The sequence below is a fragment of the Marmota marmota genome, unplaced genomic scaffold (assembly GCF_001458135.2).
Source record: "Marmota marmota marmota unplaced genomic scaffold, marMar, whole genome shotgun sequence".
Lineage (NCBI taxonomy): Eukaryota > Metazoa > Chordata > Mammalia > Rodentia > Sciuridae > Marmota > Marmota marmota.
The window spans coordinates 4,183,535-4,207,444 of NW_025999977.1; the positions used below are offsets into that span (position 1 = coordinate 4,183,535).

The 23,910-nt window shown below is 44.5% G+C and overlaps 1 protein-coding gene across 1 annotated transcript in view; it reads right to left on the minus strand.

Moving 5' to 3' along the window:
• Antxr1 (ANTXR cell adhesion molecule 1) overlaps nucleotides 1–23,910 on the minus strand; it is a 170,201-nt gene that overhangs the window by 21,659 nt on the left and 124,632 nt on the right. Inside the window, exons 13-14 of the mRNA XM_015479371.2 lie at nucleotides 17,953–18,048; nucleotides 1,492–1,533 (exon numbers count right to left, since the gene is read on the minus strand). Of these exons, the coding sequence (XP_015334857.2) occupies nucleotides 1,492–1,533; nucleotides 17,953–18,048 (138 nt within the window). The remainder of the gene's footprint in view (nucleotides 1–1,491; nucleotides 1,534–17,952; nucleotides 18,049–23,910) is intronic.

Below are 23,910 nucleotides of genomic sequence, written 5' to 3' on the forward strand. Positions count from 1 at the left end.
TCCAAAATGGTATAGATGGGTTTAGTGCTGCATCCTACAAATAGCTGTTGAGTTTGCACTGTCTGTGGAACTCCATGCTAGTTGCTGGATCCTGGGGTAAACTAGACTCTCACAGTCTCATACCTGAAGGCTCTATTGTGCTGGGGCTACGGTGGCTGCCACGTCACCTTCTAAAGGCAAATGCAGAGCCAGCATCAGAAGAAAGAGCAACAATTTTTAACTGAATGTAAGGGAGGGAGGGAACATTGTTCACTTCAGGGCCAACAGAGCAGCCCCACTGAGGGAGCTTCTAGCTCTGTTTTTCTTCGGGAATCTAAGAGACAGCTGCACATAACAGAAGCAAAGCCAAACTGGAATCATGGAACTAGCCATGGTGCCTTTTCTGGAAGGCTTTTGTGGATGTAAAGAGAGTTTTTTTTTTTTTCTCCTTTCTCTTTGCACAGCAATATAATTTCCTCCCTTGATTTCTGGGCAGAAAGTCAGCATTCCAACAAGATGTGCTTTAATTGATTGCAGCTATTAAATCTCTTGGCTTCCAGGCATATGGTCCAGGGCATAAGAGACGCATGGAAATTTTAAATTTAATCATCTTCCTTTCTGTATGTAGGAAACTTGACAAAGGCATTGGGAAAGGGAAGGGTGAGGGGGTGGTGCTCGATTTCCACACCATGATAGCCTTTAGGGATTGAGGTAAGAATTTGAAATCTTATTAATATAGTTTTTGGTTCCCACTAAATTTTTGGATCTGTGTTCTGGTTTCTAAATTGGCAGGTGAGGCTTCTAGGGAGTCCAGCTCTCCCAGATTAGAAAAGCCACTTGCTATGCATTCCTGCCTAGCGACCCATCTTTCTCACGTTATGCCTTAAATGCCTCCATTATATTTCACCCCAGGCCACCCTTGCATCAGAACTGCTTACTGGATGAGTTAGTGGTAGAATATGAACTTTTTTTTTTCTTTAGATGATGAGGATTTAAGAGCAAGCAAGGCCAGGATATTAGCATATCCTCCTCCAGCATATTTTCATTACTGCCTGGCACATCTTTAGGTAATACTGTTTTAAATTAAAGAAAAATGAAATGCTTCAGCTTTGGGTTGTTCCTAGAACCAATGATTGTTTGAAGAACGTGGCAACTTTGCCCTGATCTACACACATGCAGTGGAATTCTGCAGTGAGAAGCGAATCCTAAAATGTTCAAGAGGAAAAACTGGAACCTCAGAGCTTTAAATAATTGTACTGATAAAAAACATTTATGTATGCATCATACATTTTATCTTTGTAGGAAGAAACCATTCTGCCTTTGGCTGCCAGTTTAGTTCAGTTCCTGGCTTCCCTGGTTAGGAAAGGGCCAAAGGCTTCCCTTCCTGCTGCTTCACATGCTGTGGGGCCCAGCTCTGCTTGGCAGGGGACTAGGTGTCTGGCCATTCCAGTCAGCTCTCTGCCCCACTCTGCCACTCTGCCCACCTGGCTGTACCCTGCTCTGGTCACTTACCTCACTCTCTTCAACGGGGGGTGGAGGGACCTCCTTGATAATCTGAAAAACAAAGAAAGAAAGAATAGGTCAGTGAAAACCTCCAGCCACCTGCTTTCTAAAAGGTCTGCTGTTAGGAGGCTGCCTTGGAAGTATGACCATATGACCAGGGGAATGGCTCCAAGCATGGCAGACTTACTCAGTGCCATGATCTACCCGGTCGGAATAGCTCAGTGAGTTAAAGCATAACCCATTCTTAATATTGTAGTTTTGTACAGAGAAATAGGTTCTATAGGTAAGAGTGTCACTTCTTCCCCAGGTAGCTATCTTGCAAATGTATTCACTCATTTATTCATCCAATCTTTCATGTATTGTATTGAAGCCCTCTTCCCTTTATCCAACGGTCCAACAAACAATGACAGACGTTAAGATGGCACTGCAGAGATGAACCAGATATGTCACTGGCCTCAGTGAATACTCATGAAGAGAGGATGTGCTGGTCAGTCAGAGCATTTCCTGACAGAAGGCAGCAAAGGCAGAATGTCTCCTTTTCACTGACATTTAGGGTCATAAACATTTGAATAACAGTTTTATAAGACAGTACTTTGCAGCTGCCCATCATCAGGGCTGAAGAGAGACACATGGACATTTTGGGCAGGCAAGTAATTAGGAACCCCTTCTAATCCACGAGAGGATGGATGACCCAGGGGAGGATAGGGGAGGATGAATGGATGACATGCTTGTCCCAACTTGTTCACTCTACTCATAAAAGGAAAGTCCTTGCAGTTCATTGAATTTAGGATTTCTGACATGGCAGTTTGGCCTTTATCTACTGTGATCCCTCAGGGGCTCCCTATCCTCACCCAAAGTTTATCATCAGGATTTTGAGGAGTCTCCTACATGCATTGTTTTTCTTTAGAAGGTTCTGGTAAGTTCAAAACTCCATCCTATAACTCTCTTGATGTCTCAGCATCAGGGCTGTCCACTTCATAGATGGGCGTTCAGGCATTATCCATGGGTCTCATTCTTTAGACTTCTAGGAAGAGAGCTTGTCCCTGACTATAGGACAGGCTGCCTAGTTGGCATCAATCTCCTCACCCTTTCCCTACCAAGCATATATCTCCTCTGATTCCATAATTCTGAGACCTCACTAGGGCTCTGATCTCTATTGCTGTCACTCACCCTACCCTAATCTGCAATGTCATCTCTGTAGGATGAGACCTACCAACTTCATCCTGTGTACGGAGACACCAGCCATCTGAAAGTATGGTATTCAATTAATTGAAGAGGCAGAGATAAAGGCCTCCAGGGGTTTTGAGCTATCATTTCATCTGCCTCCACTTCCTGGCTGCTGTGGGAAGCCATGATTTTGCTCACCCACTCAACTTTGGCTCAGAATTCCTCCAGGAGGTCTCTGGGGAGGACTTGTGACTGCCCCATGTTAATTTCCCATCATCTCAGAAGTAACGAATTATTTTAAAACAGGAAATGCCTGGAAACTGGAGGGGTGAGGAGCTGAGGATAGTGGTTTGAGATGAGGAGAGGGGAGTGAGAGGGACAGCAGGGTGTTTGGGGACACGAGCAAATGCTAACATGGGCCCTGTGCACAGTGTGCAAAGCAAGTTCTCTGGCTCTGAAGAGGCTGGGGCAGAGCAGACAGGCTGTTGTCTTCACAGTGCTATAACTGCTCCTTCCCTCCATGGAAACACAGTGCAACTCTCAAACATGAATCCCACATTGCCTTCTCCTGACTGGCAGGATTTGAGAAATCCCTCAACCTCCCTGAGCTCCACTGTCCTCATCTGCTAAGAAGGGCAAGAATATTAACTTTGCAGCAGTTAAGACATGATGAGTACTTACGTATGTTAAACTCTTGGTACAGATAGTGCTCCATAGATGGGGCAAATTATTAGTACTCTCTCTTTCTTGTCTGCCTCTTGCCTTTATTACATCTTTAGTAACCCCCTGCATTTACCAGATGGCTAGGTTTGGTGGGTTCAAGAGAACAGATGGAGGTCCCAAGAGAACAGAGGTTCATAAAATGAGTGAGATGGGAGGCTGGTGTTCAAGTGGCCAGGGATTCAAATGGAGCCAGTAGTCTCGTATATATCAGCACAAGACAATGGTCAGGAAGTGCTGCACCAAGTGGCCCACCACTTAGACCAACCCATCTGTGGGGTTGATGCTTGATTTAATTTATTAAGTATTGCTTGAGTATCTTTTGAGTATCTCTTCTACATCCTACAATGTGCCAGACTCTTAGGGGAACCCAAAAGACAATGCCAAAATACATGACATTAAATATTAATCAAAGGGGACTAGTCTGATAATTAAGATTCCACATTATAAGCTGGATACTTCAACTTCTGAAAAAATGCCACCATGTTCAGTGGAAAGGAATTAGGCACTTCCAATCTGGTCTCATTGGTTGGGTGTCTGACTATGTTCAGCAAGAATGAGGAGAGGTCTTCCCATTGCTTTAAGCCTATGTACCACTAGTCTGCCCCTGGAGACAGGGACCAGCTTGCCCATAGGATGGTAAGAGGGCTTTTCTTGTGATCCAGACAGGCTGAACTTGAAGTCATGAAATGATTTATTTCCAAGCAGTGAAGCTGGATGGGTTCTCCGTGACTGGGCCAAATTCTTATGCCAAGACCAACACATGGGCCACCCAAAGGAGTGTTCTGAGCATGGGGACATGTCAGCCCTCTTGGTGCCTCCCATGGACAGCCAGAGCCTGTGTTGCCTGAGAGCTGCTTGGTCAACAGCCTGCCTCACCCCCAAGCCTGCAGCACCACTGCAGCCTGGTTGCTCATGAGTGGCCGTAGAAACACACATCTCAAAGGTCTGAGCTCAGCCTTCACTACTTAAAACCTGACGATGGCTTCCTGTGGGGAAAAAGGGTAAAAATGCCAACTGGCCCCAACACTTCTCCACATCTTCTCTCCTCTTTGCTGTCTGCAATTCCTGCTCCTTCTACTTACTGTTCAGCTTCTCAGCTGCAGTGTCTTTTGCCTAACTGTTCATCTCCCCCTTTATAAAGCTCAGTCAAACCCCTGCAGGCTCTGTTCCCAGCTCACCGACCAATCGCTAATAAGTGCATCTCCCCCAGAATCTCTCAGAATGGGCAAAGTCCCCTTTCTGGGCTCTCACAATGTGTGTGTGTGTATGTGTGGGGGGGTATCATTTAAAATCATAATTAAAGGGTAAATTGTGTGATTCTTTACTTCCAACCAGCCATGATCAGAAAGTCTTGATTTCTATCTAGAACACAAGTTAGCATCTGCTAACAGAGCTGGGGCTGGGTTTGACCCATTTCCTCTGTGTAGGTTTTGGGAGGTTCTTCTTGCTTGTAGTGGGGTTTTCATTTCTGCCCCATTAAGAGAGACAAGGAGAAGATGGATAAGATTGAAGAGATCCGTAATAAAATATTTAAAAAGAAAACACCCCAACAAGCATATTCATAGGCCTCATGTGGGAGAACTGAATGGCAGTGCTGAGGGTGGCCAGCACCCCTTCCCCACTAAGTACCATCTTTAGGTGGTCAGGAAGTGACCATTTGCCTCTGTGGCAGAGCTTCCCTAGTGCCCCTTTTTCACTTATATTTGGGCTGGTGAAATAAAAGGGATAAGAAAAATGAGATGGATGAAAATTCTATTAGTGTTTCTTTGCCACCTGAGAATTTCTTGAAATTTCTCTAAGTTGGGAGAGGCATCTCCTTGCCTCTCTTATCAATGACTTGAATTCTGAGCTAATCTATCTCTGTTCAGGTGGACATGAAGTGGGTGAGATCTAACAGGTGGACATGAAGTGGGTGAGATCTAACAAAGACTGTTGTACATATTTTTTAAAAGTCAGAAAGGCCAGGTAGACTCTTATGAAATTGAAATCTTACTTCTAATTGATTGAAATCATATTCAAGTTTTAATTTTTATTTTATTATTATTTTTTTTTTATGGTGCAAGGGATTGAACCCAGGGCCTTGTGCATGCAAGGCAAGCCCTCTACCAGCTGAGTATATCCCCAGCCCCATATTCATGTGCACCCCTGAGTGTGGCTGTTGGAAGCAGTAGTGACGAAAGATGTGGAGATTTATTTAGAATGATATGAATAGAGCAGAAAAACCCCATAAGCCAGGACCTATCTGATAACTTCAAAGTTTAACCACTGTGGTTTATTTATCAACTTCAACTGCTGGACCTCTGTAAAGCATCTGGTGAGTTTATTTTGCTTGTTATGCCTTTTTTTCCCCCCTCTGAAAGTACTAAAGTTTTGCTCCTAATTTGAAGTTCTGTTCCTTGCCTCTCATTGCCCTTGCTAACCCTACTGCTATGGTCTTGTGCAATGGAATGCAAATGTGGTCCATCCACATTTTAACACGGGTGCTCCTTCCTCAATCATTTAATGTTGAGGGTCAGGCTACGTGAGGAGCAGGAGGACAAACAGGGCCCCTTGTTTTTCTCTGTCACTTTGTTAAGAAATCCTCCACCATGACTTCACAGTTCTCCTCCTGCTCTTATCATCTGTTTCTTCCCTCATGGCAGGAGTTGGCTATAGGATAATAGGGACAAGCTCCTGGGAGAAGATGATCATCTTGTGGCATTTGATGTGGGTCTAAACAGGAACTCCTTATTAGCTCTTTTCCTCTTAAGCTGAATGTAGCATTTCAGCATTCCTTTTTTAGGAGCTGCCTTTGGGACATCTCTGTACCTCCTCTACACCAAAGGCCTGGTCTCTTGGTTGCTGCAAAGGAAAACTTCCTTGACACACAGGCAACTCTGCTATTTAGACCAAATCCAAGAGAACTGCTTGAGATAACTACTTTATGAATAAAATTAAGCTCCTGTCCTCTAATTTTGGCCAGTGATTTCAAACTTTTTGAGAATCAGAATCACCTGGCTGGTTTCTTACAGCATAAATGTTCTGGGCTGCACTGCCCTGTGTCTCATTAGCAGGTCTGGGGCCAGACACTTGCATTTCTAAGACATTCCCAGCTGATGCTGAGCCTGCTGGTCTGTGGACCACATTTGAGAAGTGCAAATTAGCTTATTTCTAATAACTCTGCACGTGAATTAGATATGTGGGGACGTATGGTTTGCCTCAGACCAGACAGGCACTCTGCTGACAGTTGCTTATGGATAGAAACACCAGGTTTGGAAATGTTTCATTCTAACAATGATGGTATTCTTGTTCTGTTGTCAGGAACTCTGGGCTCTCCAAGGCCTCCATTGTCCTTCTGTGGGGAAGACATAAAACTGCAATGGAGAAGACTCTCAGCTCTTCTTGTAGGTACCCCTTTGCTTCCTCTAGTGAGCATTTGTATACACCTGTGTGCAGAAATGGTATGGTTTTGAATCCTGGACCCAGTACTGAGAAAATTCTAAGCAAATAGTTCCCTGGGAATCGGGGGCTTAGATCTTTTACTAGCGGCACCATTGGCTGTGTTTGCATGAGCTGTGTTTGCATCTCTCTGGATTCTGTGTCTCTAGAAGACAAAGGTACACTTGGTCAGCTTTATCTTTGACACATAGCTCAGCTCCTATTACTCAGTCACTGTTTCTGGAATGAATGAATGAGGGGCATTCCTGTTGAGGGAATGGGAAAGGAAACATTTCTGATGGCCTTAACTTGCTTGCCTCTTAAGTAAGCATACGATGCAAGACTCACTTCTGGTCTTTCAATCCCCCATTAAATGATTCTTTAGTGATTAAGCTGCTAATAGCTCCAACTGCCAATAGCAGGTTGTAACCCTTGGATGCATCATGGGGATTTCATTAGTGTCATGGGTTGGACTTAATAATTAATCACGATTATTTACTAGACATCATCTATGACCCCTTCTATCCCCTTAAGTCACTGTCACCAAGTAGATTCACTGCTTTGAGGGTCAAGATTCCACTTCCCAGTTTTGCATCCCAAGCTAATTTCCAAGAAAACTTCCTAAAATTTGAAAAGTACAGGTGGTCTCTATTATGACACAGTTATATAACATGTGAATTTGACCCCATGTGGTAGGTAAACTGAGAAACACACTTACTAAACTGTGAAATTGTGTGAGCTTGAAATAGGGCTTTTTTTTTCTTCCTCCTAGAGGTAAAGGAGATGTTGATATGTATTTTGGGCTTTTTTATTTGTGTTTTAGAGACGGTGGCAGTAAAATCCACAAAATATAATGTTAACCATCATACACTGAAACTCACAAGGTGATTATATTTGGTGCCACTGAGTAACATAGGGTTAATGTAAAAATGCCGTCCAGCTTCCACTGATGACCTGGGGAAGTCTGTGCAAAATTCATGCACATCTCATCCGTTTCTCACTTCTGTTTACCCCTGCGCGATGCAAACATAGATTGTGCTCCTGTGTGTGATTTCTTATCTTCACAGGAGCTTTTATACAGCATCCTCGATATGAGGGTATGTCCTGGTTATAGGAACCAGGGACTGGACGGAGGAGGAGAACCTTCAGCGTGGGGAAGAGAAGAGAGAGGGCAGGAGGCTGTGAGAGCGACAGGTGTCATGAAGCTTCATGGGAGACCCTGCTGAGAACTGAAGGAAAGACAGTGGAACTCTGAGCCTCCATGTTTCTTTACAGGAGAAACTTGTGAAGAACAGGCTGGAAGGCTGAGCAGCGGAATGGTGCTTTCATAGCACTGAATCTTATTCGGAACCACATAAATGGCTTTTTTTTTTTAAATGAAAAAGGAACCTGGCAGAACAACAAAAGCCCATTTTCTATTTTAAGCCAGTGCATTAGGAATAACAAGACAATGAGTCACAGCCATTCACCTCTGGTTTTGCGACACTTGGTCCTAAGAATCTCCTTCCTTCCGACTCATCTCTAACTCCAAGCAACAGTGCAGGGCTATACTTGTGCCCACAAATGTTGATCTTTATAACAATCAAGGCAAAGGGCTATGTTTACTACAGCACTTTATTAAGAATTTAAGATATTTAAAATAGTGGGATGATTTATTGAGTTTATTATTCTTTTTAGCATATTATTTTTATAAGACTGTACAGTTTCACATGTTCTGCTCTGAACCATTAATTCTGTTATTTTCATGGGCCAAAATTCCATAATGCAGTGATATTTTTAGGAGTACACTTAAGTTATAGGAGAAATAGTGTCATTGAGAGAATTCTCAGTGCATATGCTATTTAACAACTCTTGTTAACTTTGGAGAGAGGAAAGGAAATACTGCTGACAGGGCCTGACTTCTTTATCTGATTTCTGGTCTTTGGTGCTTTCCATATGTATAGTACAACCCCAAAGGGTCTGATTAATAATATACCTTGGGTTTTGGGTAATTCTAGATCGTGAGCTCATGTGTCATTTGCATTTATCCCGAGAATCTGATGAGGCTTGTGTTGAGGGACCAACCCACCAGAGGATTTAAGATTCCTCCTGCAGATTCCTAAGTTGTTCTTCTCTGCTTGTGACTTACAGAACCCCAAGGAGTATACACTTGAACTCAAAGACTCTGAGAGTTTATGGTCATGAATTCTCAAGGAAACACTTTAAACCTTTCCTTTCACTCAAGGACCCAACTTAATGCCTAAGACTCAATTCCAACTCCCAAGCTTTTAAAAACCCAGGAAAGGCTATTAAACCAGATTTATAGGTCACTGTGATCAGAAACTCTCTCCCTGGATAGCCACTGCTTGGGGGGTCAGCTGATCCTCTGATTTCCAGATCTTTCACTTTGGACCTGGAAATATCTCCTATTTTCTTGTGAGTCTGGCTCTGCATTTAAAACAATTCTTTCTTGATTTATGCAGGTTATATTTTTTGTTCTTGTTTTGCAGCATAGTCAAGAGTAATTGATTTTTCACAAATGCTTATTTCCTGCATTCTCTGTGGGGTTATTTCAAATAAATGATGTATTGTGATGGCAAAAAAAAAAAAAATGGAGTAAGACCATTGCTTATCCTTGGACTTCTGGGTTGATCTTTTACAGCCAACTCAGCCATTGTTTCCCTTACCAGGTAGGTTCTATAAGAGCAGAAGCCATCAGAACAGAGTAGTTTGTAAAAGAAATGCCAATTCAGATGGAAAAGCCATCTGCCAATGGCTTTAATATCACAGATAAAAGGGATGCTTGCTTTTTATATTCTAGCCTTCCACTTGGATTCCCAAGCCTTACAGGTAAAAATTCTTCTAATAAAAGTCAAGAAACCGAGGAAAATTGAGCAATGTGATATGGAAGACATTCAGGAAGGGCAAGAGTCTAGCTGATGGGAGATGAAGGGATCTTCCCACTATACAGACTGATGAAGTTTAATGGAAACCTCACAAGTGTTTGAGCTGGTGTCAGGCATCAGTGCTGTCCCAGTTCTGCCTGAAGCTTGTACTTATACACTGTAAAAGTTTAGCAAAGGCTGGTGCTAAGGGTGTTGATCTGGAATGAAGTACAAGAAGTTTTCAAAGAAATGAGCTCAATTTTTTTTTCCCATTTGGCATTCGAATTTCAAATAATTTTTGGTCTCTTATCTCCATGAATCTGGGATTGTTTAAAAGCCATCAATATTTAAGTGAGAATCATGGCAGGAATTTTAACGTGAGTTGATAAGTCCTAAGTGACTTACATGGTAATTTAGAAGAATAGCATGCATATTCTCCATTAGATGACATTCAGTGTCATTGCAAAACTTAGTAAGTGAAATGATAGAATAAATCCATGAATTCAGAACCCCTGAGGCTTGGCAGAGGAGCCTCTGGACTCTACCTGGGTTATGGGCAGGGTTACTCCAGCCACTAGCAGTGCCAGTGGGATCTGAGCAGGGAACACAGGGAAAGAGGATATGTTGATGATGTTTCACGTATTTTCAAGCTTGCTAGCACTGGTGCAGCCTCTGAGGAGGGCAGGAAAGAGGCTGGAAGTTCCTCATAATCCAGGAACTTCAGCTGTTTCAACATTCTCTAGGAGTGTATTTCCCAAATATATTTGGTAGAATACCAGTGTCCCTCCAGATGTCAGTATTTGGAAGGTTGGGTAGGGATAGGCCAAGGAAGAATTCCAGGATCAGAATAAGTTTGGGGATTCACAATGCAACTTGTCCTATTTAAGGCTCTGAGAAGTCTTGCAACAAAGATAACTATTTAACTTAGTTTAATGGTGTCTTTCAAACTTACTGTTTCACTATCTCTTGTTCTACGGTGTACCTGTTCCATATTTTGCAAGGTATTACTGTCCTGTGGACATAGTTTGGAAAAACTGTCCATGTTTATTTGCACCATAGTACCCTCAGGTATTTCAATATATGACCATATTTGAGAACCACAGACCAGACAGTCTAGGAAGCGGGAATAGAGTCACTTACAGAAGGTTAGAGAGTAAGAAAACAACCGTAGAGATGACATGATGCCAATATTCTAATTTTTCACATGGGAGAAACTACTGCCAATGAGTTTGCTATTCTTTTAACTAACAGAAGCAGATGTGGTAATGGAAACTATCATCTTCCAAGCAGCTTGCTTCTTTCTAGTGCACCTGCAGCCCTGAGGACAGAGTGGGTTATAAGGCAAGTGGAAAGGTGCTCAGCAGGAATGAGGGGAACCATCAGGGAGAGGTGGGGATGAGAAAGGACTGGGTGTAGGGGATGTGAGGTGCAGAGCTCCAGAGGGGAGGGCAGGGCAGATTATGGAGAAGCTGTGTGTAGTGAGAACTAATCTTTTAAGCTGTAGAGTAAAAAGTGCCCAGATGGGAATGGGTGGAGGCTGGAAGGGGATCAAGAAAGCACTATTAGCCTGGATGAAGAGCTGCTTGTATGAATCATGTTTTAATTAAACAAACTGATGGTAAATCCCCCTGGTGATGTTAGGCTTGGTTGTCTTCTGGCCCTATAAATTAAATGTTACGCTTCATGGTGTGGAGAGCATTATTTGAGGACTTTATTTTTTACTTCAATTTAAGGTATATCAAATGCTCAATTAATTTTTTCCCCTTGCAATTTGCCATTGGAGATACCTAATAGATTTATCTGTTGAACTATCCTTGAAGTTCAATAAAGTGAATTAAACATGATCCTTTACATAATTCTTTAAAAACTGTATATAAGATACCTACAAGGTCATTGAAAATTAAAGGGAACAGAATTTTGTTTACATAGGGAGAAATTCTGAGTGCATGATCATCTCCTAACAGACTGAATGAAAATATTTGCTGTTATTTGAACAGAAATATGTTGCCTTGATTTGATCTACACAGCATGGAGGTTTAATTAGTTGCTGAAGAACTGCAAGCTTATAGCAGGATTTTTTTTTCTTTTTAGTTGTAGAAAATACCACAAAACATAAACTTTGCCTCTTATTATTTTAAGTGTAAGTTCAGTAGCATTATGTATATTCAAACTGTTGTGCAACTGGTTTCCATATTTTTCATCTTACAAAATACAGTAAGATCTTTTCACTCAGATTCCTGATATACCTATTACCCTCCTAATATATTGGGCATATTTCTAGGACTTAAAGAAATGGTTATGACTTTTGTATGAAATATTTATGCATATAAATATTGCCTTTAACATATATGTAGGTTATGAAATACAACAATACAAACACTCAAGAAACCACCATCCAACAGAGTTCCATCAAATTGTGTGTGGGTTTCTTTTGTATCTAAACTTTTCTCCAAGATGTCAACTTTTTAGTATAGTTTGGGGAAAAAAAATAATGTACTAAGCACCATACTCCATTTTAGAATTATTTTCTGTGATTAATTTTCCTTTTTCCTGAAGGACTTCACAGTATAGTTACAGAAATACACATAAAACATGAACACTGTGATAAGATAGACAAATGTTCTAAGATAGGTTTGAATAAAGGTGCTCAGGAAACCACCTGAGGCAGCAGCTAATTTTCCCTGGGGTGGGGGAGGTGTGCTGCAAGCTCTGAGATGGAGTGAGTAATCATTGAGATGATTTTGAAGAAAGAGGAATTGTTGACAGAGTAGAGAAAAGATGAAAATATTTCAGCAGAAGAAAACACGATGAGTCAAGAGATCATGGGAAAGAAGCACATGGCATGTGCCAATGTCCCCAAAGAGAAGGGTGTGCCTGGAGATGACCCTCCATTCAACTGAACTTCTCAATAGATTCTAAGATTTATTCAAGAGTTCTGAGTGAGGCACTATGTTATGCAGTGAGAATCTACAGTGTTAACTCCCAACAGCTTCACCTTGACAGGTGAAGACAGACAAGCAGACAGTTATAACAGCATTATCAGGGCCATGAAGGGCAGGCACAGTGCTAAGGTAGTCCCATGCACAGGAGGGAAAAAGGACATGCCAGGCTGGAGAAGTAGGACCAGTTAGGAAGAGCCTGCACATGCCACATCAAGGAGATGGAACTTTATTTGGGAGCCACTGAATAGTCAAGAGGATTTGGACAGGGGAGTGTGTAGGACAAAAGGTCTGATTTTCCTTTTAAAGAAAAATCTCTATAGTAAAGATGAGAAAGACTGAAAGAGCAGTTAGAAAGAAATAGCCCAAGTGGGAGCACCCTAGACTAAGGCAACGGAGTTCATTCATTCATTCATTCCTCAACGATGTTATAAACAACTGCTCAGTGTTAGGTACTGTGCATGTGTTGGAGTAGAGGGAGGAAGGTGAGGGGCAAGATGAGGTGTGAGAGAAGACTCTTAAGTGAGATCAGATGAGGCATGACAGAAGGCACCCATGATCACTCTGCACTGGGCAGCTCTTAGTGTCACTTCCATGGTTGAAGAGCAGGTGTAGGCGATACGGTGATGAATTTAGTTTGGGACATGTTAGGCAAGATGTCTACATGGGAGAGGTCCATGGGGCCCCTATAATGTGGCCAGGTCCTTTGGAGCCAAGGCCCGTGATGGGTGAACACATCAAGTAATTGAAGTCCTGGGAGTTGGTGATTCTGCCCAGGACAAAGCACAAACATGAGCTTGGGGTTTGCTGAAGGCCTCGTAAAGTTGTCCTGGCCCATCAGCACCCAGGGGCAATTCTTTCCCAAGGTGATCAGTGTCTTGGGAGCGAAGAGAAAACACACAATTGTGTGAGTCTGGGTGTAGGGATGGGCAGGCCCTGAGGTAGGGAATTGAGGGTGTTCCTGGGAGTGTTTCCAGGGACTCAGTAGATGAGAGACCAGGAGGCACTGGTTCCCTCCTCCAGATTTTTGATGTGGAGGAGTCAGTCTCCAGGGCTAAGCAGAGTTGGCCCCTGTCTCACTACCTGCTGAGGCAGGGTGTGAAGGCGTTTGCCTGTGTGGAGTGCATCAAGCTTTCAGCCTGGCTGGGCTGCAGGCTCACCCTGGCAGCTGGGTGAAGGTGAGCTCTCAGGACAGCTTGTACTTTCTAGAACAGTGTAGTGCCCACTCTCACTGAATCATTGCTGACTTTTTTTTTCTGTAAATACTTAAGTTATTTATAACATTCACTCTTCTAAAACATTTCAACTTTCTTCCGTGATCCTCTTCTTATTCAGATTTCCTTTTCTTCCTCTTTGAAAAGTTCAATTTAGGGATTTCAACAATATTGATTCTAACTTGTGAGTAGATGGAGTGGGCCTGGCATGAGCTGAGGAGCTCTGGCGACAGCCGCTGTGGAACTGGGGTGAGGCTTTGTTTCGGGTAGAACAACGACATATGAATTTTCATTTTGGAAACTCAATTAAGCCCAGAGGGTGCCTACTCCACTGCCTCTCTTGCTTTCAGTGTGGGTTTTTGTATGTGTGTGTGTGTGTATGTGTGTGTGTGTGTGTGTGTGTGTGCCAGTGACTAAATGTAGGGCTCTTAGAGGCCAAAGGTACCCCTGAAGGGTACTGATAGCCAATTTGGGAGGTACTGAAGGTTTCAATCTGGGTCATTTCCCTCTCTTGCCATCAGTTACTTCTGATAGACTATACTTAGCTATGCTGATAATAAATTAATCTAAGTCCCATTCAGCTGGGAGTTAAGAGCCCAGATGAGAGTGGGGTCCTTTAAGAGAAGGAAGATGTGATGGGGAGTAACTACCAGCCACTCTCCTCCATCAACTTCATCCAGACAGGATGGGCAGGAAGCAGAAAGCATGCCAAGGCAGAGGGCAGGCCTGACAGTATCCACTGCACCTAGTCTGGTCATGCCGGTCACTGCATGTAAAAATGCTCTTTATGGTTAGTTAAAAGTATCTGCCCTGCCACCCAGGACTTTGTATCCCTTTCCCATATCCAGCCACTGAGGGGTTAATGTTTGGCCCCATTCGGGGTGGGCCTTGCAGACTGTCAAATATTTGGGGTGACTCCTGAAGAGAACACTGCGGCAGGGGAGAGACGGGCCTCATGCAGCCTGCAACCCACAAGTTGCAGGGTCTTCCTGCTTTTTTTGCTTTGCCAGCAACACCAAGATGTAGTTTTGGTGCCATATCCTGGGCATTTCTCATACTTGGTGGAGGGGCAGGGAGGGTAACGGAGGTTTGGGGACCCCTGTTTACAAAGACAACAGTCCTCTGTTAGTCAGAGGACTGCTGAGGAGGGCTGTCACTCAGGGTAGAGAAACTTTCCAGAATCTTCTGAACCAGGGCCGTGGGGAAGGTTCATACTTGCCCTCCTGCCTACTCCCGTTCTGACAACCCATGACTGGCCCCCCCCCCCCCCAGAACCTCATCACTCATCAAGGAGACAAGGGATCAACAAGTAGTTTTGGGGGCACATCAAGCATTGGAGCCCAGGCCAGCTTTCAGAAATAGGAGGTGGGGGCAGTTTTATAGACATTATAAACAGGAAAATTAATCTCCAGGATCTTCCCTCATGAAGAAATCCTTAGGGACTTACAAAACTAGACCACATTAAGACATTTGGGCTGCTTTCCAAAGCAACAGGGACTTAACCAGATAAATTCATTGAAAAATATTTTGAAAATTGCAAAACAATCTGGCCTTGGGTAACACTGCTTCCAATAATGAAAGGTTTGCTTTGAGAAATATTTCCCACCCATATAAGTTGAATGCCATACATCATAAATAGATTCCTATTTCAGCCAAGTATTTTTTTTTTTTTGTACCAGGGATTGAATTCAGGGACACTTGACCACTGAGCCACATCCCCAGCTCTAATTTGTATTTATTTAGAGACAGCGTCTCACTAAGTTTCTTAGCACCTCACTTTTGCTGAGGCTGGCTTAGAACTTGTGATCTTCTTGTCTCAGCCTCTCGAGCTGCTGGGATCCAGACGTGCGCCACTGCGCCTGGCTACTATCAAGTTTTTTTTAATAATAATAATGATACACAACCTTTGCTCTGTGCTAGGTGCTTCTAAGCATGACATGTATAAACTTCTTTAATCTTTGCCATCTACCTGTGAGGTCAGGCTTTTATTGTCCTCGTTATACCAAAGAGGAAACTGAGACACAGAGAGGTTAAGTAACTTGCCCAAGAAAACAGCCACAAGCTGGTGGAGCACTGCTAGGCTATCCTATTGTTCCCAGCTGTCCCCACCTAAGAGGTGACTGTAAAAATCAAAGGTGAACAGTATTCTAATAGATGCCCTGGTGTTCCCTGATTGCTGCCACTATCCCTGTCCACCTGCTTCTTTAAGAGTTTGCAGCAAGATTTTTTTTTTTCCTTCAGAATGTTTTTGAATCATCATAGAAAGGGTTCTGGCTGACTCATGGAGATTTTTGATCCTCAAAATAACATGGTTGTAGGCTTTAAGAATTTAAAACTTCATTTAACTCTTGGAGCTGCTGTGGCGAGAATCTGTTTAACATCTTGGGAAGATCAGTCTCGTCGGGATGGTACTAATTGACTGGAGACTTGGGTCCGTCCTGGGTCTGTCCCTGCACACACGGGTTCTGTCTGCCTTGTCATTCCTTTCCAGAGTTCCTGCCACATGGTCCCCATCTTGGCTGGCTGGGTTGCTCATCCCATTTATTTATTTGCCACCTCTTTAAAATGTCATTCGGAGGCATCTTCCCCTCCTTTTCAAGTCTAACACTCTCCATGGCTGTGGTCTGAGTTCACCTCAGTTCTGCCCACTGACCTGAGTCCTTGGTGCTGTGTGCTACGTGCTGGAGTATCAGAGATAGAACGGGACAGGCCACTGTCCTGAAGAGGGTCCCTGTCTAATTTCCCCTGCTGGTCCCTGCCTGGAAGGACTGAAATACAGGACTGAACGGAAGATGCCCTGGCAGCCAAGCAAGTGGTGGTTGCTTCCAACTCACTGTACAGAGCACACGCGATTCACACGGGCCTGCAGGGCACACAGGTGGAACTAGATGTGTTGGAGCTTGAGCTTTACTCTTTAGTTGGATATTACTTTTTTGGGGCTTTTTATAGTCTAGGGACCAGGGAATAGAAACTGATGACCAGAGCTGGGTGCCGTAGCACATGCCTATAATCACAGCAGCTGGGGGGGCTGAGACGGTAGGATCGTGAGTTCAAAGCCAGCCTCAGCAAAAGTGAGGCGCTAAGCAACTCAGTGAGACCCTGTCTCCAAATAAAAAACAAAATAGGGCTGGGGATGTGGCTCAGTGGTCAAGTGCCCTAAGTTCAATCCCTGGTACCCCTCCCCAAATAGAAACTGATGACAAGACATATATCTTTTGGGCACTGAATCAACAGGGCAGGTTATTGCAGGTACTAAACTATTTAGGGAGATGCTGGAGACACGTGGTGACTCCAGATGACAGTGATGGGAGGAGGCAGGTTCTTATTGATCTTTTAGCCAAAGTGCTTGGACCAGTGGTACTGAGACAGGAGGGGTGCCCTATAAATGTAAGCTAAAGTTAATGAAATAAAGATGGGTGCCTCTCTTCTTTTTTCTTTATTTATTTTTGGTACTGGGGATTGAATCCAGGGGTGCTTATCCACTGAGTCAAAACCCCATCCCTTTTTTATATTTTATTTTGAGACAGGGTCTTGCTGAGTTGCTAGGTTGCTGAGGCTGGCTTTGAACTTGCAATCCTCCTGCCTCAGCCTCCTGAGTCACTAGATTATGGAGAGTGCCTCTGTGCCTTGCTGGGTGCCTCTCTTGATTGTAAAAAATGAAGAGGCACTGAGACACTCCCTCAGATAGACAGAATACATGCTAAGATCATGGTGGTTTTGGAAGAGTATCAATTCAGGCAACTCAACAAGTGTGTGTGTGTGTGTGTGTGTATGTGTGCGCGTACACACGTGCATCATACACACACATGCATATACTGTATATTTACTACATGTCCAATAACACTCATCACTTAGGGTATCTTGTGTGTGCTGTGGATCTTTCCTAAGCACCAGACCTACAGTGGCCCCTCCAGCAGCCCTACCAAGGGCTGAGCCTAAGGGCAGCTCACACCCCAACCCACATTGACTACTCATGACTCGTGGTTCCACTGATCAATGACAGTTTATGTTGATTTTGCACAAGTTGTATAAAATATGTAAGATTTGTTCCCCACTGCTATAGTTCTTGATCCTTTTCTCCCTACTGGTGGCCCTGGGGACTTCATGTCACTGTTGCCTTGCATGACCCGAGGTTGGGGTACTTACCACAGTGCAGCAAAGGGGCCAGAACCACCAAAGCAGCGCCAGAGCCAAGAGCAGGAACAGAATCAGCAGGGCAATCGCCAGGATGGAGCCGTCCGACTGTGGGGCCAAGAGAAAGGCGGTCAGGAGAGGATGGACCACAGGGAGGTCTTCCCTCCCCAAATTCCCACTACCAAGGGCAGAGCTGAGGCCCAGAGAAGCTCTCAGTTTGCCAAGATCAAGGCTGAAACTCTGCCCAGCGTGTTGGGTGAATAGCATCATAACATACTCGGTTTAGCCAATTTTTAAGTGAAATGGATTTGACTTTTCAGGAAGGCCCTGCTCTTCTCTTTAAGTAAGAATTGTAACCTTATAGGGCACTGAGATGGCCTCCCACTGCCCTCTGTCCCTGGAGCTTATTCCCTGTCCACTGACAGCCCCCAGCTCACTGAGACTGATGTTCTAGCCACTATCTGGGCAGACTCAGACAGTCCTACTCAGGATTCTGCCTTCTCCCTCAATCCGAGTCACACAGATCATGTAGCAGACTCCCAAGGCCATGGATGGAAGGCCTTGAGCCCCATGTTGAGATGCTGGGAGTGGAGGAGGGCAACTGCAGCTGAACCTGGGAGGTGAGGGTGGGGTGGCTGAGTCAGATCAAGTGCTGTCAGGGCAACGGAGGGAGGGAGGGAGACACTGGAGAACAATTTCACCCATTTCCAAGCATGCCTAGGCTAGTCTGAAAATAGACAGGGTTGCTGTGGCTCAGATGGTGGTTAACATTCGCAAACAGAAGTTCCTTTGTGCATCAGCATTGTAGGCTGCTGATTCAAGGAAGCCACTTGAGATCCCAGGTCTAAGTTTCCTCCAAGTTCCCTCCCTACCAGCAACTGAGAGCACAAATGGGCACAGCTCTCTGGGGAGGGGGCCTAGGGACACATCATTAGGGTATCAAAAGTGTCCTGAGTAAAACTGGCAGTTTGACTTTCGGCCTAAGAAAATACGGATGTTTGTACAAATAATAATACTAATAAAAGAGGAAAAGAACACAAATGTTTAACAATTTGGGAAGGCTAAATAATGCATTATAGAATTACCATTGAAATCAGGTACTATGTCACCACTATTTTGTGAAACAATATTTAAATGTAATGGGAAAACATTCCTGGAATAAGGAGGGAATTTCTGTATATATGGGTCAAGAGTCAGAGGACAGACAAACTGTTTACTGAATCTTTCACTGGTAGTTTACTGATATTTACTCATGTATTAGCAGTAGTTTCATTAAGAGTAACTTTATGATAATTTAATTCTTTTTTGAAAACCTGTATTTTCTTTCTTCCTCTTTTATCATATCATAATGAGCAAACAAAATTACTGCAATTCCTCTTTAAAAATCCGGTGCCCATTCTGGTGTCAGAGCTCACTGAGTCCAGGGATTCTTATCCAGGTCAGTGGATCTATCCAGTCCAGAGATGGGCTTAGGAGGACGGAAGCTGGTGACCTTCCTGAAAGGACACCCATGATTTTCAGTGCCTCTAGGGGAGCCTGTTCACAGATTCTCGAAGCTATGGCCCTGCCCCACTTACAGAGAAGGGAGGTTGGGTGGTCTTTCCAGGGTAACAGAGCAGATTGAAGGGCAGAGCTGGAGGTGAGTCCCTCCCACTTGAATGCTCATCAGGGGCTACTGGAAGAGGTTTAAAGGCAGCTCTGACTCCCTGGAATTCTCTGGAATGTCTTTGACTGAAAAGCCAGGGAATTCAACACCCCCAGTCCCAAGCAAGAAGCCAAGGTTTGGGAAGGCCAGATTGCCCCCGAGGGAGCCACAGTCTTGGAAGCACAGGTGCAGTGCTGGGCTGAGGCAGGGGTGGGAAGAGTGCACGGGGGCCAGACAGGTGGACACAACCACGGTAGGGTGGATTCTCTGTCTCTGTCACATCATAACATGAGCTCTTGGTGGTGACGGGAAGAAATCACATGTTTTTTCTAAACTTATTATTAGTCAAGGACAATCCTCCTGATCTCTGGTTCTACTTTCCATTAAATGGAGGTAATAAACCTCATCTGCCTCGTGGCACCAGTGAGGATAAAACATAAGTAAGATGAAGACAGAAACATCTGGGCAATCTGATGTAAGCCATCCTATCAAACACTGGGCTGTGATTTTCTCTCCCTCTGCTTATCTGGACAATGAATACTGTGGGCATCTCAGATCATAAATCTGTTTGCACTTGGAATATAAACGTGGGCATAAACCCGTCAATATATCCCAAGTGGTATGCGGAGGGACTTGAGGAAGTCACCGGTTGTCACTGAGTCTCCATTTTCCTTACCTGCAAAACGGAGTGGTTCTGGCCACTGAGAAACTTATAAAACAAGTAGCCTTTTATCCAGACTTGGCATGTAATTTATTCATATCACACACAATTTCCATATTCTATTTTTTCATTTCAGAGAAAGAAATTGTGAGGACATGTGTTTATATCCTTGTGGAAGGAGAAGTTTCCCCGTGAGTGGCAAGGATGAGGGACACACCCACTGAGGTGCGGGGAAGGGACACAGTGGGGGATTTCTCAGATTTGCACAAAATGAGGCTGGCTGGCTTTTCTTTGGCCACCTCTGGTCTGCCTCTCAGGAGCCACAGTTCTGCCTGGCTGCAGTGGAGGGCTTAGAAAGGGGCAAGGTGCAGAGAAGGAGGCCCTGGGGGGTAAAATAGCCTCTTGAATTACTGGGATTACAGGTGAGTGCTACTGGGCTAGGTTCTTTTCTTGAAGAGCTTACATTCTGGTGAGATAACAATAATGATAATAACTGTCATTAGTATAGCTAATACTTATTGAGCACTTACTATGTTCAGTGATTATTTTTTCTGTGTACTAACATGCTTTCCATATGTCAGTTCATTTTATTTTGAGTTCAATAATTTTATTTAAATACTTAGGCAAGGAGGAGTGGGAAAACGTGTCCAAAGCCTCTCAGAGAAGCCAGAATTTAAATGTGGGCAACTTGGCTCCTTGTTTAACCAGCAGGGTATCGCTGTTAGAAAATAGCCAAGTGCTGAAGAACAGCGCCTGGGAACTAGCACTTTGCAGAGGAGGTGACACTCCAAGAAGCTGCTGCCTGCAGGCACAGGAGAAGCTGGCATTCCTGCACAGAAGGGCAGGCACAAAGCTCTGGGGTCAGGCAGGTATGGGGTGGGGGAATTGCAGAGAAGGTCCATGGAGTCTGCAGCGAGAAAGGAGGGGGAATCCCTGCTGTGACAGGCCCTGCAAGCCCAATGTGGCTTCTATCCTGAGTCAAGGGGAACCCTTGGTGGCTATAAACTAGGAGCACTGGGGCACTGCTGTCTATACTGAAGAGGAATAAAACTCGAGGAGGGAAGGATCAGGGGTCTAAGGACAGGCAGGAGGCTGTTGCTAATACGCCCAAGTCTTTAGGGATGGCATTTTACAGTGTCATTCCTGAGCACCTGCCTTTTATGAAATCACTCAGTACTGGCTTTACTAACAGTAGCTAACCATTACTGTGCTCCACACCTGGAGAAAAGTTCCTGGTTTTAGGCAAAGTGATGTGTGGCATTTCTCCAGCCATGTTTGGTCTGCCCCTTAGGAGTCACATTTCCATCTGTGCTCAGTGCTTTCTTTGCATCCTCTTTAATTAGATGAGTTTCATTTAAAAAGCCTCATAGGAGAGGGTGTGGTAATCCCAGTGACTTGGGACAGGAGGATCACAAGTTCAAAGCCACACCCAGCAAAAGTGAGGTGTTAAAACAACTCAGCGAGACCTTGTCTCTAAATAAAATACAAATTAGGGCTGGGGATGTGGCTCAGTGGTTTTGTGCCCCTGAGTTCAATCCCTGATATGCAAAAAAAAAAAAAAAAAATTAAATCCAGGGCACAATATGCTCAGCCCTGCTCCTCCCTTGAATAGCCAAATCCCTGCCTCATGGCTTTCTTGAATTCCTTCTGTTCCCAGATCCTGAAAGGAGGACATTACTTTGAAGACAAGGAGGGCATTGTTCTCAAAGGTATAGATTTGGAAACTTGCATAACAAAGACTTCTCCTACTTGGTTGGTGGAATCTAGGGATTCTGGATTTCTGACACATGGCAGGGGATGGGGGTGAGGAATCCCGTCTGGGCTTGTTTGCAACATGATAGGAGAGAGCCAGGCCTTGGATGATATAAACTCAGACACTGCTGCTCTGTTCTGTTTTGTTTTGGGGGTTGCCATGGAAAAGGGAGGAGCATAAAATGGAGGGGAATTAGCGGGAGACCAGGGGGAGTTCAACCAACGTAAAGAAACTTTATGAAATCCTACGTTGGACTTGCACTGGGTTCTACCTAATGCCCATGGCATGGGGTATACTCAAGTGACTGTCCTGCTGGGCTTGAAGAACTGTCCGTCAAGAAGGGCACCTCTTTCGCTTGCTCCTGATGCTTCTTTCTATGTTGGGGCACAAAGTGTGTCTGACTCCAGGCCTGTCTCTTCCTCTTTACTCATTCAGTAAATAAGGAAAGAGTAAACTGGGTATGTTGGGATGAGCTCTGTCCTTTCTTTCTGGGGAGCCTGAAATCCACAGGAAGGGTTGTCCTCAGTTACCCCAGGCAAGGTTTTACGAGGCCTGATGCTTACACAATTTGGGGGTGGGGGATGAAGAACCTCTTAAAGAAAAATAACATTACAATACAAAAGCAAAATTATTAGGGTTCCTCCCAGGGCCTTAGAAAGGCCTAGAAGGGCCTGTTCAGATGAGGGTCCCTAAAGCTGAAGCTAATCAGCTCCCAGAAACTTGGCCCCTGGCCGTGTATCTTCCTGGCCAGGCCCCAGACCTGTGATGAGCTGGTAAATCTATTTAATTCTGGGCTCCAGTTTCTAGCCATTTGCTGCCACACTCTGCCAAGGTCTTCAGCTCAGTCATAAAGACAACACTGATGCTTTCATATATCATATTTTGGCCTCGTGTCTCAGTTTATTCAGAATCCGGGCAGGGAAGAGACACGCTTTATTGCTCCCACTATGGTGATACCCACCCCCACCACCCCTGGGGTGTCCAGAATGAGTCCTGGTAAGTGTAACATTTACATTTTGACAGCAGCAGTATGCTCCATCTATTAATAAAGGGACTCTCAGAGCCTTGGCTGGCAGGGCGCTGGGTTTGTCATAGTTTTGGGGTCTAGCTTGGACAGATTCTCAGTATTCACACTGAAGTACAGAGGCCAGTTGGATGCTTTCATATGCATGTACTGTCTTGCAAATATTTAACATGAAAGGATGAATTAGTAGGGTTTATTCTGCCACACTGAAGGGATATTAGCCAGTCTTGGCCAGAGTATGACAGGAAAATAGCTGATGATCCATGAGCGCTCTCAAGAGCTGGCGATGCCGCTGCTTGGGATTCTCCCCTCCGCGGGCACCCGGGGACGTGGCAGATGATGTGGGGCTTCCTCTCCCCTTCCTTGCATTCCCTAGTTTTCTAGAACAAGGTGAAGTTGTCTTTGAAGCACCATTGGGAGCCCCCAAGGGAAAGAGAACTTGCAGCCAGGCCAGTGCTGGTCTGTCCTCCTTGTGACTTCAGCAATGGCTTGTGAGAGGGACAGGGGCAGAGATCACAGACTAGGCTCCAAGGAGAGACCCTGGGAGCAGAGGGAGTTGGAGGATGTGGCAGCTGAGCTGAGGGAGGCTGGAGCCTGAGTAACTGCCCCCCCCCCCAAGGCCAAGGCTGGTGCTTAGGAGGTGTCACATTCCAGTGCTCTGAAGTGGAATTTAGACCCATCCGAAACAGCTGCTCTGAGCTCTGTTTCCTGCCCAGACAAAACTGGCAGAGCACGGGCAAGTTTTATTTTGAAAGGTGAAATTTAAGTCATTTTATTGCTGCTGAGAAGTTCTGGATGGGTAAGCTTGGAGACCAAAATTATTCTCTCTCAGAGCTTATATATTCTGACTGTTATTCCTGGAAGCCACCTTAGCGATTATCTAACTT